At 38.3% G+C, this 13606-nt stretch overlaps 1 protein-coding gene across 1 annotated transcript; it reads right to left on the bottom strand.

The window, feature by feature from the left end:
- Positions 1-1485: 1485 nt before the first annotated feature.
- On the bottom strand, positions 1486-2111 carry LOC110919994 (protein CfxQ homolog). The gene is made up of 2 exons (XM_022164240.1): positions 2055-2111; positions 1486-1956 (listed from the first exon to the last, which is right to left on the bottom strand). The coding sequence occupies exons 1-2, from the start codon at positions 2109-2111 to the stop codon at positions 1486-1488; spliced, it is 528 nt and encodes a 175-aa protein (XP_022019932.1).
- Positions 2112-13606: the final 11495 nt, after the last annotated feature.

The raw sequence follows: 13606 nt of genomic DNA, 5'->3' as shown, positions 1-13606 counted from the left end.
CCTTAGAGGTAATTATGAAAATATTAACCTCCAATTGGTGAAAATTTTATTTTAAGCAGTTTCAAAAATATCAAACTACTTATAAATTCTTTCATTTGTAATTATCGGATAAGACACATAGGGCTTAGACACAGGACATGAACATTGTATCATGTTTTTTTTTTCTTTTTTTTTTCTTTTGGTAGTAGCTCCTTTAGCTTTAGCTGCTTGCTAAGTACACACGGTGAGAAGAGCTTGAAACTTTAACGTTATTTGATATGTGGAGGTTACGTCAGCGCACGCCCAAAAAGTATCATGGTGGAAAAAAAGGAGGTGTGAAAATGGGCATGCAAATGTGGCGTTATTCGACATGTAACACACATTTTTTATAATTAATTATACATATACATGTTTTTACTCAATTAGATTTGTATTGGCATTTGGTAAAATGGTTGGTATATGGTGTTTCTTAATAATTTATATTTAAAAATGACTAAAATCTATTAAATTTAAATAAAAACCAATTAATACTAATTAATCATATAACTTAAAAATTAAAAACATTACATAACTTAAAATTAAAGACATTACATATAAAATTAAAAAAAGTAAAGTCACGTCCGTACACGTTATGGAACTTGATGAGATCGACTTGGATGATGTCGACTTTGTTTAGCTTACCATCGTCGTTGTCAACACCATTGAGAATCCCTTCAAATCTTGTACTATCAATATGAATCATCCGAAAACGTGAATAAAGTGTATCCTTGGATCGGATGGGCTCACCCCTACGCATACAAAATTCTTGATAAACTCGTTCCCAAAACGAAGATGTGCGTAACGGAGGCCCTTGGTTGTTCACCACCGCGACCTACGATTCGCATAACGTGATGTCCTCTTCTAGGATCCATAGAATAACCGGCATTGTAATAAGATGAAAGTTGAGATTTTTGTGAGAGAGTGTTGAGAGTTATATAAAAAGTAGAGATTTTTTTAGAGAGTGTAATGCAACGTTTTAAAACCCGGATCGGACCGGTCGGTCCGACCGGTTTAACTGGAGACCGGTGGTGCCGGCGGTCCAGTCATCCCCCTTGAACCGTTTTTGAGGTAACCGGCTGGCCATACTGGCGACCGGAGGTTTAACCGGAGAATCAGAGAAAAAACGGTTTGGCCGGGGAGTTGAGAAATGTTGGTTATGTCTTTTTGGTGAAAAGGAGAACCAAAGGAGATGTATTTTTTATGTTTATTTTAATGCTAAATAGGCTTTCAAAACCTACTTCATAGTTCATACCCACAAAGTAACCCACACCCACAAAGTAACCCACTTGTACCTAGGAGTAGGAGCTAGAAGTCTACAACACTCAAAACATATTATTACTTTATTGGTTTGGATTTTATTTTTTTACTTGATTTTCCTGTCGCTTTTTGTCATCATTTTAACAAAACTAGGTGGACACCCGTCTGATGGGCGCGAATACATCGTAAACATTAAATGTAAGCCTACGTTTATATGTAATCAAAACTAAGTCTCAAATCAAGATTCTCTCGCGCATTAACTAACAATCGATCTACCAACCCCGCATTCATCTTTTTCCTCTGTTTGTCACTGGTTACGGTCTTTATCAAATTCTCGACACTTTCAACTGTACATGAAGGATCCAACTTAAACCCGTATAATAAACTACCCTCCGTTTGATTATTCATCTTCAAATGAAGAATCTTGGCTAAATCTTCGGTCATAAAGTCGTCGAAAGTGAAAAACTTTGTCACGCGTCTACAAAAACCTTCGTTAGAAGTGATCACGCGTTTCATTGGCTCACTATAGCCCGCAAGTATAACTACCACTTTACTGTTATCCATAACCGACATTATTTCTTCAAGGGCTTGTAAACCGTAATCTTTATCGTCTGATTTTTGCATTGGTATCAAACAGTATGATTGGTCTACAAATAGGATCCTCCCTTTGGCTTCTTTTCTCTGCATTCAAGTGTTGGAAAATTGTTCAATTTTTAACTTTTTTTCTCAAGAGTACTTTGGTCTCTTTACAATCAGAAATTGAAATAAGAGCTACATACCAGTTTGGTCTCTTTACAATCAGAAATTGAAACCCAACAATGTGTTAGTACATTCATGTCTATAGCTTTCGTCAATCCGAGCCGTAGCGAGAAACAGAAGAAAACGAGTCATTATATTAGTAATAACTAGACAAAAAGGCAAGGTGGCATAATTGTAATTAATGAGAAATCTCATTAAAAGCCAAGGCCTATAAATAGGAGACTTTATGTTAGATTAGAGACTTTTGCTACATTTGTCATTTGGAGCTTTCTAGATCTAGAGAGAGAAACTAGAGAGAGAAAGTGACATCGTGATTCAGGTTCTTGTACATTTTCAGATTTGATCAATAGAATCACAGATTATATTACGTCTCGTGTGTTCGGTCACGTTCGTGTACGGATTCCGCACGTCACACGTTCGGTTACGCAATCGTTTCGGAGTCAAAACCGGTCCTACAAGTGGTATCAGAGCAGGAGCTCGATTGCACTGATCCAACACACATTTCTGCTCGTGATTTCATCGATTTCAGATCCGGATTTCATCTATTTCTTCATCTTTTTGATATTTTTCACGTTTTTAGCTGAAATTCGTCAAATTGAACGGGCTTTTACGGTCCAAATCGTCTGATTTTTTGATATGTTGTGCGTAAACACCTGATCTATAACCCTACCAAGTTTCAGATCCAAATTCGTAACCGTTTAGGAGAAATCTAAGTTTTTCTGTTCGAATTCGCGTCAAAGTTGCAGGTTCGTTTTTACGAACAAGCTAGGTTCGCTTCAGAGGTCCACTTATTGTGACATTATTTTCAGATTCGCTTCAGAGGTCCGCTTATTGTGACATTATTTTGAGGTTCGCTCCAGAGGTTCGCTCATAGTGACATTATAGTGTGAGGTCCGCTCATAGGTGTATCAGTAGGTTCGATTATTTGTCCAAACAGGTTCGCTCATTTGGTCACAACATAGGTCCGCTTATCAGTCATCGGTCCAATGAACTTGTATTGATATTAAAAGATGTCGGCCATTTTTGTTGCTTAATCGAATTAAGATCAAGAATAGGAAACGGCCCAATCATCTTAGATTAATAGAAGGCTCAATATTTGATAAGCAGTTGTCGGCCACAACTGTTTAAATGCATGTGAAACAAATTGGTGTGCATGTGACTAAAGTGAACGGCCCTATCACATTTTAATAATTGATCTGATCTAAATATCATCGGCCCAATGAAAGATTAACACTTAATAAAGTGTGTCGGCCACTTCCTTAGTTTGATTTACATTTACTCAATCGGTCCAATATCATTCAATCACTAAAAAAATTCGGTCAAATTGAATCAAGTATCGTCTACCATTACTTAATATTTGGGCGAATAGAAAAATAGTTGTAACAATTGTTGCCGCCCACCAATTGAGGTCCAATGATAGTGTAGTAATTGTTCAGCCACTTTTTGAAAATTGACTTGAATGATCAAATAAGTTTGTATAGCAGGTTTGTTGGCATTTGAATTGTTTTGATAATCTTTCATGCATTATTGTGATTGGTTTATATAAAGGTCAAATGAGATTTTAAATGAATTAAGGATTGTCGGCTCATTAAATCAAAAGTTACAAATATCTTGATCAGCCCATGTTATTTCATCTTGTTTAAGGCCCAAAGTGTTGACGGGATATTGAAGTTTGAGGCCCATTTGATCTAGTTCATTAGTTTCAGATTGCAAAGTCATTTGAAAGGGTCAAGCTAGTTTGAAAGTGAATTCTCTCTCACATAGTTTGAATTTGATCCCAGTTCATAAGAGGTGGTTCAGTCTCAGGTCGTGTGGTTTTGTCAGGTTGTTTGAATATTGATCCGGGTCATAGCACTTCGTACGGTTTGACAACTTAAATCTCAGTTCGCATCAAGTTCAGTCCACACAGTGTGTCAACCTTCAGTCTGCACAGTCTGTCATCCTTCAGTCCGCACAAGAATATTCACCAGTTCGAGTATTATTTTGATTTAGTTGTTTGATAAGTGTTTAAACTGATAAGTGTTTAAACTGATAAGTGTTTGTTTGTTTGTTGATTCAGATTCAGGTAATTCGAGATATTCAAGGTAATTCAAGAAGTTCACATCATGGGTGAAGAATTCTACAACACGTTTTTCAATGCGTTCACATCCGAATCATCTGAGGTTGCAAATGTTACACCAAAAACCATCACGAAGGCGATCAACGAGAACATCAAGCATGATAACTTTTATGGAACGCAATCAAAACCACAAACTCTTGAAAGCATTGAGGATTATACCTGGTGGAAAGAACGGTTCATCAACTGGGCGAAAGCGTATGCCCATGAAAGCTGGTTTTGTCTGGAGTTTGGATATGAAAGGCCAAAGGATGACAAAAACGAAGATCTACCGTTCAAGAAACTTTCCAGAGAAGAAAGATCTGAGTTTGCAGCAGAAAAAGAATGGTTGCTTTGATCCAGACAGCAATCAGAAATGATATATTTGCTTTGCTTACTCATAATGGATCCTCAAAATCAGTCTGGGAAGCTTTAGAGTTAAAGCAGAGGGGGGAAAACAGATTAGAAAAAATAAAATTGCTTTACTCAAAAAAGAATTTGATCTGTTTGATAATATAAAAGGAGAGACAGTGAGACAAATGATTGAGAGATTCTGTCATCTTAAAATAGAACTTGAACGTTTTAAAATTGATAAAATGAGAGAGGAACTTATTGATAAATTCATTGAAGCGTTACCACGAGCTGATCAGTGGCAAACATTTGTTTTTATCTTAAAAAATGATGCTTCTTATGAAAAAATTTCTCTTGATTCTTTGTTTGAGAAGATTGAAAGTCATGATCTGGAGTTACAAAAGCAAAGCAAGATGACTGGTTCTTCACATCAACAGAATGCGGGCTTGTATTACAAAGCCAGTGTACCTTCTGATAAAGGCATTGGTTCACCAAAAACAGCATTTAGTGGTGAAAAGATGAAAGAACCACCAACAACGTCAACAAGTCATCATTCTGGATATCATTCATCTTCAAAGACAAATTCTGATGAAACTGAAGAAATTCTGTGCAACATTGCTCTTAAACTGAAGAATTCTCCTACGATGAGCATCAATGCAGCAAAGCAGCAAATGAGTTTCCTTGCATCGGTTCTGGAGTCATATGAAGGTCTTGTAGCTGGCAAAATTGGAAATTCCGAATTGACCAAAGAAGACTACGACCAAATTGATCCGGAAGAAATGGAACTCATAGATATTCGCTGGTGTTTAGCTAGTTGCATTCGCAGAGCTCAGAGGTATATGGAGATTACCGGAAAACAATCGCTTGGAGATGCGTCAACAAAGCTTGGATTCGACAAATCCAAAGTGACCTGCTTCAGATGCAAGCAAAAAGGTCATTTCAAAAGAGAATGCAGAAACTCTGAAGTTGCTGAAGGAAATGAACGTCCTTTCAACAATGATTACTACCGAAAGGCGATCTACCATCGAAGCAGAGAAGATCCGAAACTGATTGAAGATAAACCCAAGTCAAGGGCTTGTGCAGTCTTTCACGAGGATGAAGGATTTGATTGAAGCCAGATTTGTCCAGAAGAAGATCGGATTGATTATCGATGGAAGATTAGAACAAAGGATGATGCAGAAACTATTTCAAAGAAACACGATTATTATGCCTTTGTTTCTGAGATTCAAGATGAAAACAAAGACAAAGACACTGCTGAAATTCGTGAAGAAAAAGTTGAGATCAAAGAAAGAACTCAAGAAGAGAATTTGAGTGAGAAGACTTACAAAGAATGGAACGTGGTCCACAACAGAATGGATGACATGCAGGAAGAATATGAGAGTGCTGTCAGCAACAGAAGATGGGATAAGAAGAGAGAATGTTACTACAACAGAGAAGGTGAACCAGTTGTTCCAAAGAAAGACATTATCTTTGATGATGTTCTTCTCGTTGTTCCGTTGAGAGCAGAATATTATCGAAATGTGATGAAAGATGATACATATGCTAAAAGGCTTGAAAAGGAGATCAGATATGCCATGCTATCATGTCTGAGAAAAAGGGATGAAGAGAGAATGAAGAAGAGTGTTGAAGAGATGGTGAACAATCTGAAGAAGGTTGCTGAAGAGGTTGAAGTTGTGAAAGAAGCTGTTATTGAAGAACAGCAGATTGAAAATGAGGTGCAGAAAGAAGAAAATAATGAGAATTTAGATGCTGGTGAGGAAGTCAGTACTGAAGAAAAGCAAGATGATGATGAGATGAAGCAGACAGAAGCTGCTGAAAACACCGAGGTGCCAATCACTGAGGTACATTCTGATTCTGAAGTCTTAAAACCAATTGAACAGTGCAAGAAATGCATGGAACCGTGCAGAGCTTGTACTGAACCCAATGAGCGGACCTACGTATAACATATGTTCACATAAGCGAATCTACCACATAATTCATGATTTTGACTATCTAAACCCTATGTTGACCTATATTATCCTAAGACCTAATGCAGACGTAGTCAACAGACATTCCATGCATCAACAGACTCCCCCTTGGATGTTGACGTAGTCTTCAGTTCCTGAGTCTTCAGTCTTGGTCTTTTCTCCAACTCTCTGTCTTCTCATCAAAAGCATTCTTCACAGGTTTCGAATCACAACCTGACTCCATCTTCAAACTCCCCTTTAGCTGTTAATCCAGACTCCCCCTTTCACAGACTCCCCCTCTCAGTGTACTTGAATCTGAGGTTTCTAGTTCAAGCTTTGACAGTTAGCTTCCATTGGAATAATGAAGTCCAAACCTGTTACTCAACCAATAACATTACAATCTATCTTTTCAAAATAAATCACAAACTCAATCAGCTTCAGAAATCCACTTAAGTATTCAGGTCCAAGTTAATGACCCTGATACTCAATTAATCTACCAAGTTCAATTTAATGACCTTGGTTGATCATTTGACGAATCAAACTGATTTTAAAAAAAAAATCAATTTTCTAGCAACAATGTAAGAAGCATCAACTTAATGAACTTGTTTTAACTTTGAAAACATCTTCAAACTCTAACAAAGTAAGCTCTTCTCATTTTTCAGCTCAGAATCTCCTGCATCTGCTACAAAACTCGAGAATCAGACAATCAACTTTCCACTCTGGTTTGTCTTAAACTAAAGCAGAATTGAAAAATCTTTTTGGATTTTTAAAGTGTTCTAAACTAAGAAATGAAATAACAAAAAACTTAAATTGCAGAAAAATAAAGAAATTGAACTATATACAAACTTAATAGTTATAGCTCCGCAAGCTTTGTTTTACAACATATTGTCCCAAAACCCATCGGCAAAAACAAAGCTGGCGAAGACGTGTATTCTGATGGAATCGGGGTGGGTTTTCACAAAGTTCCACCGCTGATTTTGCATAATTACATGAAAAAGAAATCTGGGTTGGTTGAAATTGAGGAAGAAAGTGAAGTTAAACTTCTGGAGAACATTGATGTCACGTTCACATCTTCCAATGACGATAGTGTCCAACATGATATTGTAAAAGGTGTTGTTGAAAATGTGCTAAAAACAGAAAGTGACACTACTGAGGAAGATGGGTGTTTCTTGGACAAATACATTCCGAAACAAAAGTCCAAGAACAACTTAAGTGAAGAATCAAATCTTGTCATGTACAAGATGTTGGGTTCGGATAAGTTGTTTTCGGATTCAGAGTTTCCGATTGAGAATGTAAACATGAACAAATTGACAAATGTTTTCAATCTGGTCGAAGTTGAGTTGTCAGCAGTGAAAAATCTGAGTCAAAAGAAAAGTAAAATGAGGATTGAGAAAGAAAAAGTTTACAACAAGAAATCTGTTAATCCATCGAGTTTTTACAATAATAACAGAAACAACTGGTCGGGTGGTTATCAGGGGGGGTAAATCGTATCAGAAAAGAAATGTTCCAAACAAGAGGTTCGTCGAGAAGAAAAAGTTTGTAAACAGTTCGAGTTCACTTGCTGATGAAGAAAAAGAAATTTTTTCAAAATCAAACAAAGAGTTCTTTGAGAAAAGAGCTTCTCAGTCTCAGTCTAAAGGCACAAGTCGAGTGGCTGATACTCGAACTTGTTTTATATGTAATCAAGTTGGTCACATTGCACGAAAGTGTACCAATGTGAAGCCTAAGACTGAAACTGTGAAAACTCAACAGAAGAAAGGTGATGTGAAGGGTAAAACACCAATCGTTGTTGAGAAAAAGAGTGTGAAAAATGAACCCGTAAAGAAGTTGGTAACTCAAAACGACAAATTTTACAAAAGGGTTGCATTATCTCAACAAGTTTGGAAACCAAAAGTTGAGAAGAAAATTTCAACTTCTGAGGTGAAAAAGGCTGAAGAATCAATTACGGTTGATTATGATGCAAATTTTCCACCTCTTAAGGCTGAAAATTTCAAAATTCAAATTGCGAGAGTCAAGGTTACACCTAAGGCTGATGAGGCCTGGGTGGACTCCATGTTTGACTAAGCAGTTTGAATTGCCGGAGCTTCCTGGTTCGCGAAGCATGTATCGGCATCTTTCTTGAAGTTGTTTAAGTGATAGTTTGTTATGTGCAGGATCTTCCAAAACTTGTATCCAGATGGATCATGGATAGTGGAGCTTCGAGACATATGACAGGGAAGACTGCGTTACTGTATGATGTGAGAAAAATCAATGGTGGTTACGTAGGCTTTGCGGGTAATCAAGGAGGAAAGATTATAGGTGAAGGAACGTTATCCAACGGGATCATAACGTTTGAGAGAGTTAACTACATTGCTGAGCTGGAGAATAATCTGCTGAGTATCTCCCAGATCTGTGACAGGATGTACACTACTCACTTCACTGACAAAGAATGTTTGATCTTGAAACCGGGATTTGTGATACCTGTGGAATGCATCATCATGAGGGCACCAAGAGTCAATGATCTGTACGTGTTGGACATGAGCGTAGCTACTACAACCACGGGTCAGGCTCATTGTTTTGTGTCCAGAGCAACTGAGAAAGAATCAAGACTATGGCACCAAAAGATGGGGCATATTCATCTGAGGAAGATGAATCACTTGGTACATAATGATTTGGTGACAAGAGTTCATGTCAAAGGTTTTCATCTGGAAGGGGAGTGCATAAGCTGTGTCAAAGGCAAACAGAAGAAAAAGTCACATCCTACAAGGCAAGTCAATTCAGTTTCAAGACCTTTGGAAAGCCTTCACATGGATTTGTTTGGTCCAGTGAACGTCAAGAGCATAACAGGAGATTACTACTGTTTGGTCGTGACTGATGATTATTCCAGATTCTCGTGGGTTTCATTCTTGAAATCGAAAGACGAAACATTTGACAGTTTGATGGCGTTGTTTAAGAGAATTGAGAATCTGTACCAGAGGCCTATCAGTAGAATCAGAAATGATAATGGTACTGAATTCAAAAACAGTAAGATGGAAGAATTTTGTGATGAAAGAGGTATACTGCATGAGTTTAGTGCTCCGTACACTCCGCAGCAGAATGGAGAAGCAGAACGCAAAAATCGGACGCTAATCGAGACGGCTAGAACTATGCTCGCAGATTCAAAGTTACCGATTAATTTTTGGGCTGAAGCTGTTTCTGCTGCATGCTATACGCTCAACAGAGTTCTTACTGTCAAGAAGTTCAACAAGACGTGTTTTGAGCTAATCAATAATCGCAAACCGAATTTGAAGTATCTAGAACCGTTCGGGTCACCCTGTACAGTTATAGAGCCTCATGGAAAGTTTGGTCCGAAGTGCATTGAGGGAATATTTGTTGGCTATGCCAATCCATTGCGACGTGTCTTCGTTCCAATTGAAAAGCGGATTATTGAAGCAGCGAATGTTGAATGTCAAGGTTATACCATGCCGCCACAAAGTCCTGGAGATTCATGGAAATATCATTATGATAAACTTTGGGATTCATTTGACATGAGAGAAGAATCAGAGGAAGATGAAGATTTCTTTGATGAGCTGGATATTTTGCGAGAGTATGAGTCGCAGCTCAGGTTCCCAGCGGAGTATTCTAGAAGACCTCAGGAAACTTCATATGATAATGAAGCAGGTCCTAGTCATGCTGGTGAACATGATGATGAAGTTGCTCCTGGTAATCAGTCGGAGGTGAATGATAATCAAGAAGCTGAAAATATGCCAGTTTTTGATCATGGTGATTCAGACTCTGAGGGGGAGCAGATCCAGTTATCAAGTCAAACAAACCAAGTTGGTGAACAAGATGCAGAACAAAATGTTACTAATCTGGAGGGAAATGTAGATGTTCCGAGCGAAGTGATGCCGCGAACCTTTTCTTATCATTCAGAGGAGTTAATCATAGGAGAACTGCATTCAGGCGTTCGTACAAGACGTCAAATAGACCAGGGCTTAACATGTTTTTATTCTACAGTAGCACCTTTACAAACTGAATTTTCATTAAGTTGTTTTATCTCGCAGGTCAAACCGAGAACTTACAAAGAGGCGCTTACTGAAGACTCTTGGGTCATACCAATGCAAGAAGAGTTAAGTCAGTTTGAAAAGTTAGGAGTGTGGAAGTTAGTGGATTTGTCGGATGGTCAAAGGAAAATCAATACAAAATGGGTATTCAAGTGTAAGAGAGACGACAGAGGAGTGGTTGTAAGGAACAAAGCTCGACTCGTTGTTCAGGGATTTAGTCAACAGGAGGGGATTGATTTTACAGAAGTCTATGCTCCTGTAGCACGACTAGAGGCAATCAGAATTTTCCTAGCATTTGCATCTTGGAAGAATTTTAAGGTTTAGCAGTTGGATGTTAAATCGGCGTTTCTTTATGGGAAGGTCAAAGAGGAGGTTTATGTCGGTCAGCCGCCGGGCTTTACTGACCCAATCCACAAGAACAAAGTTTATCTGCTGGACAAAGCGTTGTATGGTCTACATCAGGCACCGAGAGCCTGGTACGAGATTTTGTCTCAACACCTACTCGCTAACAGCTTTATCAGAGGGAAAGTGGATGCCACTCTTGTCACACCCCCAAAATCCACCTGCGGAGTATCACCGCTTGGGAGCGTGACTGACCAGGATCAAGCCACCAATCATATAGAACAATATATATATAGTAAAAGTATTTGCCATTAAACCAAACCAAATCCATATGAAAGGTGTTCCAAAACATAAGTAAGTTATCATTGTATAGCGGAAGCGTATAAATAAAACCCATCATAATAAAGTATCAAATGTCATAAGTGTTTAACAAGACAATCACGATCCAAGCCCACAACGACCAGCTCCTCCATGTGCAAGCTCCATGTATCTAACAACCTGCAAGGCATGTAACAGAGGATCAACAACTAGTTGAGCGAGTTCACAGAAAGTAAATGCGTAATGGTATATTCGTTTGTAACATGTGGCTCTACTGGGCCGATAGTACGTTCTATTGGTGGGGGCTTCCCATGTTGTATAACCACTAGACTATTCGTAACCATAAGTCTCCTTCACAACCGAGGATAGTAGTAAGTATAAATACACGTAGGTTTTACGTGAGTATCCTTCACAACCGAGGATAGTAGTAAGTATAAATACACGTAGGTTTTACGTGAGTATCCTTCACAACCGAGGATAGTAGTAAGTATAAATACACGTAGGTTTTACGTGAGTATCCTTCACAACCGAGGATAGTAGTAAGTATGAGTCTACGTAGATTGTAAGTATGTGTCCTGCACAACCGAGGACAGCGAATTGCATAAGTATGTGTCCTGCACAACCGAGGACAGTGAGTAGCATAAGTATGTGTCCTGCACAACCGAGGACAGTGAGTAGCAGAAGTATGTGTCCTGCACAACCGAGGACAGTGAATAGCTTAAGTATGTGTCCTGCATAACCGAGGACATTGGTATGGTAGTCTAGTAACAGTGTAAGTACAGTTCTATTCAATCTCAATCCTTCAATCCCAATTCCCGTGCCCTGGGAATCCCATGCCTTAGTAAGAGTGTGAACTCACCTTGGTTTGCTCGGTATGCTATGCTCTAGGGTTTATCAACTGTCTAAGTCCGTTACACACGACCTAGGATTTATTGCGCACGATACGACGTAAGTGTTTGCATCAAATTAGAGTTTGCAAATCATTGATAATCAAGTAACTGTGTGTTGTGTGCTTAGTGTGTACATGATGATACCACATAGAATGTTCACACATGCAGGATCATATAGTTGCATTCAATATCATACAATCATTTACATAGAATCATGCATCATGTAAGCAGTCAATCCTATTCACATAATTCATGTGTAGCGTCCCTGATTTCACGGTTTAATCTTACGTGGATATTAATCTAGTGGCCACGGTTAACCTACTTTATACATTTAACAATGTAAATAACTTCACATGTTTAACGAAGTCAGGGAATCAAAGTGTCATACACAGCTTAACAGAATTAACATTATGTATCATGCAGCTCGTTGTTTCAAATTGATCATTACACAACATCAGACAGGGCCTTGCCCTTCATAAAGCTCAGACAAGTGGGGGGGGGGGCTTCCCCTGTTTGAAAGTCGGACTAGTGGGTTGGGGGTTCAAAACTCAGACAACTTACTTCCCATATGTAAAAACTCGGACCCTAGGGTTTCTCCTTTCAAAACTCGGACAAGAGAAACCTTGATAAAACTCGGACCATGTGAGGATGGATTAGAAAACTCGGACATGGGGGAGGGGGTTAAAAACTCGGACCCCTCACCCATTCCTTAACAAAGTCGGACCTTGTGTTTTGGAGCCAAAGCTCGGACCACATTCAAGCACTAAAGCTCGGACATCTTGTACATTACTTAATGGTCGGACTTGATATCATTTCTAAAAGTCGGACAGTATAAACAAGCAAAGAACTCGGACCTTATCATGTCATAAATCTCGGACACCTCACACTTTATCAAGAAATTCGGACATGCTATAACATATCATCAAAGGTCGGACAAGACATTTATTTACACAAAGTCGGACTAATGATCATCATGAAAAACTCGGATAATATGCACTACAAAGAACTCGGATTATATGATGTATGCATAAACTTCGGACTATAGCATATGTCAAAACTCGGATCAAGCATGCTCCTTTTAAAACTCAGACAATTATATTCACAAAACTCTGAGTAACATTAATCATATGATCGTAGAGATTATAGCAGTTACGTTTTCTATGTTCCACAGTTACGTTCATCATTCTAAAAACCCTAACTTCATTCACCTAGACGGCAGAATCACAATCAATTGATCGATGTTTAACAACAGTAATCATCACAAGAACAATCTATCAAATATGCAACTACTCATCATCATAATCACGATTATCCAGAATCAAATCAAAATCACAGAATATAATATGAGGAACTAGGGTTTTCATGCATCAATCAATCAACAATTAATCACAAACAATGATTAAACAATTACCTTGATTCTATTCTAGATGGATTGATAATCAAACTTGATGCAAAAGAACTTGTGAATCCAAGAGTGATGAGAAGATGGTTGTAGAGAGGATTAGAGAATACAGTGCTTTTGTTTTTGTGAAAATGATTAGTGAAAGGGATTAGGGTTAACAATGATTAGAGTTTCACTAGTTACTCTATGCATCCCTAAGTATCATA

This window comes from Helianthus annuus, chromosome 16, assembly GCF_002127325.2.
Source record: "Helianthus annuus cultivar XRQ/B chromosome 16, HanXRQr2.0-SUNRISE, whole genome shotgun sequence".
Lineage (NCBI taxonomy): Eukaryota > Viridiplantae > Streptophyta > Magnoliopsida > Asterales > Asteraceae > Helianthus > Helianthus annuus.
Note: the sequence above shows the minus strand (reverse complement) of the source record. Positions and strands in the feature narration are given on the sequence as shown.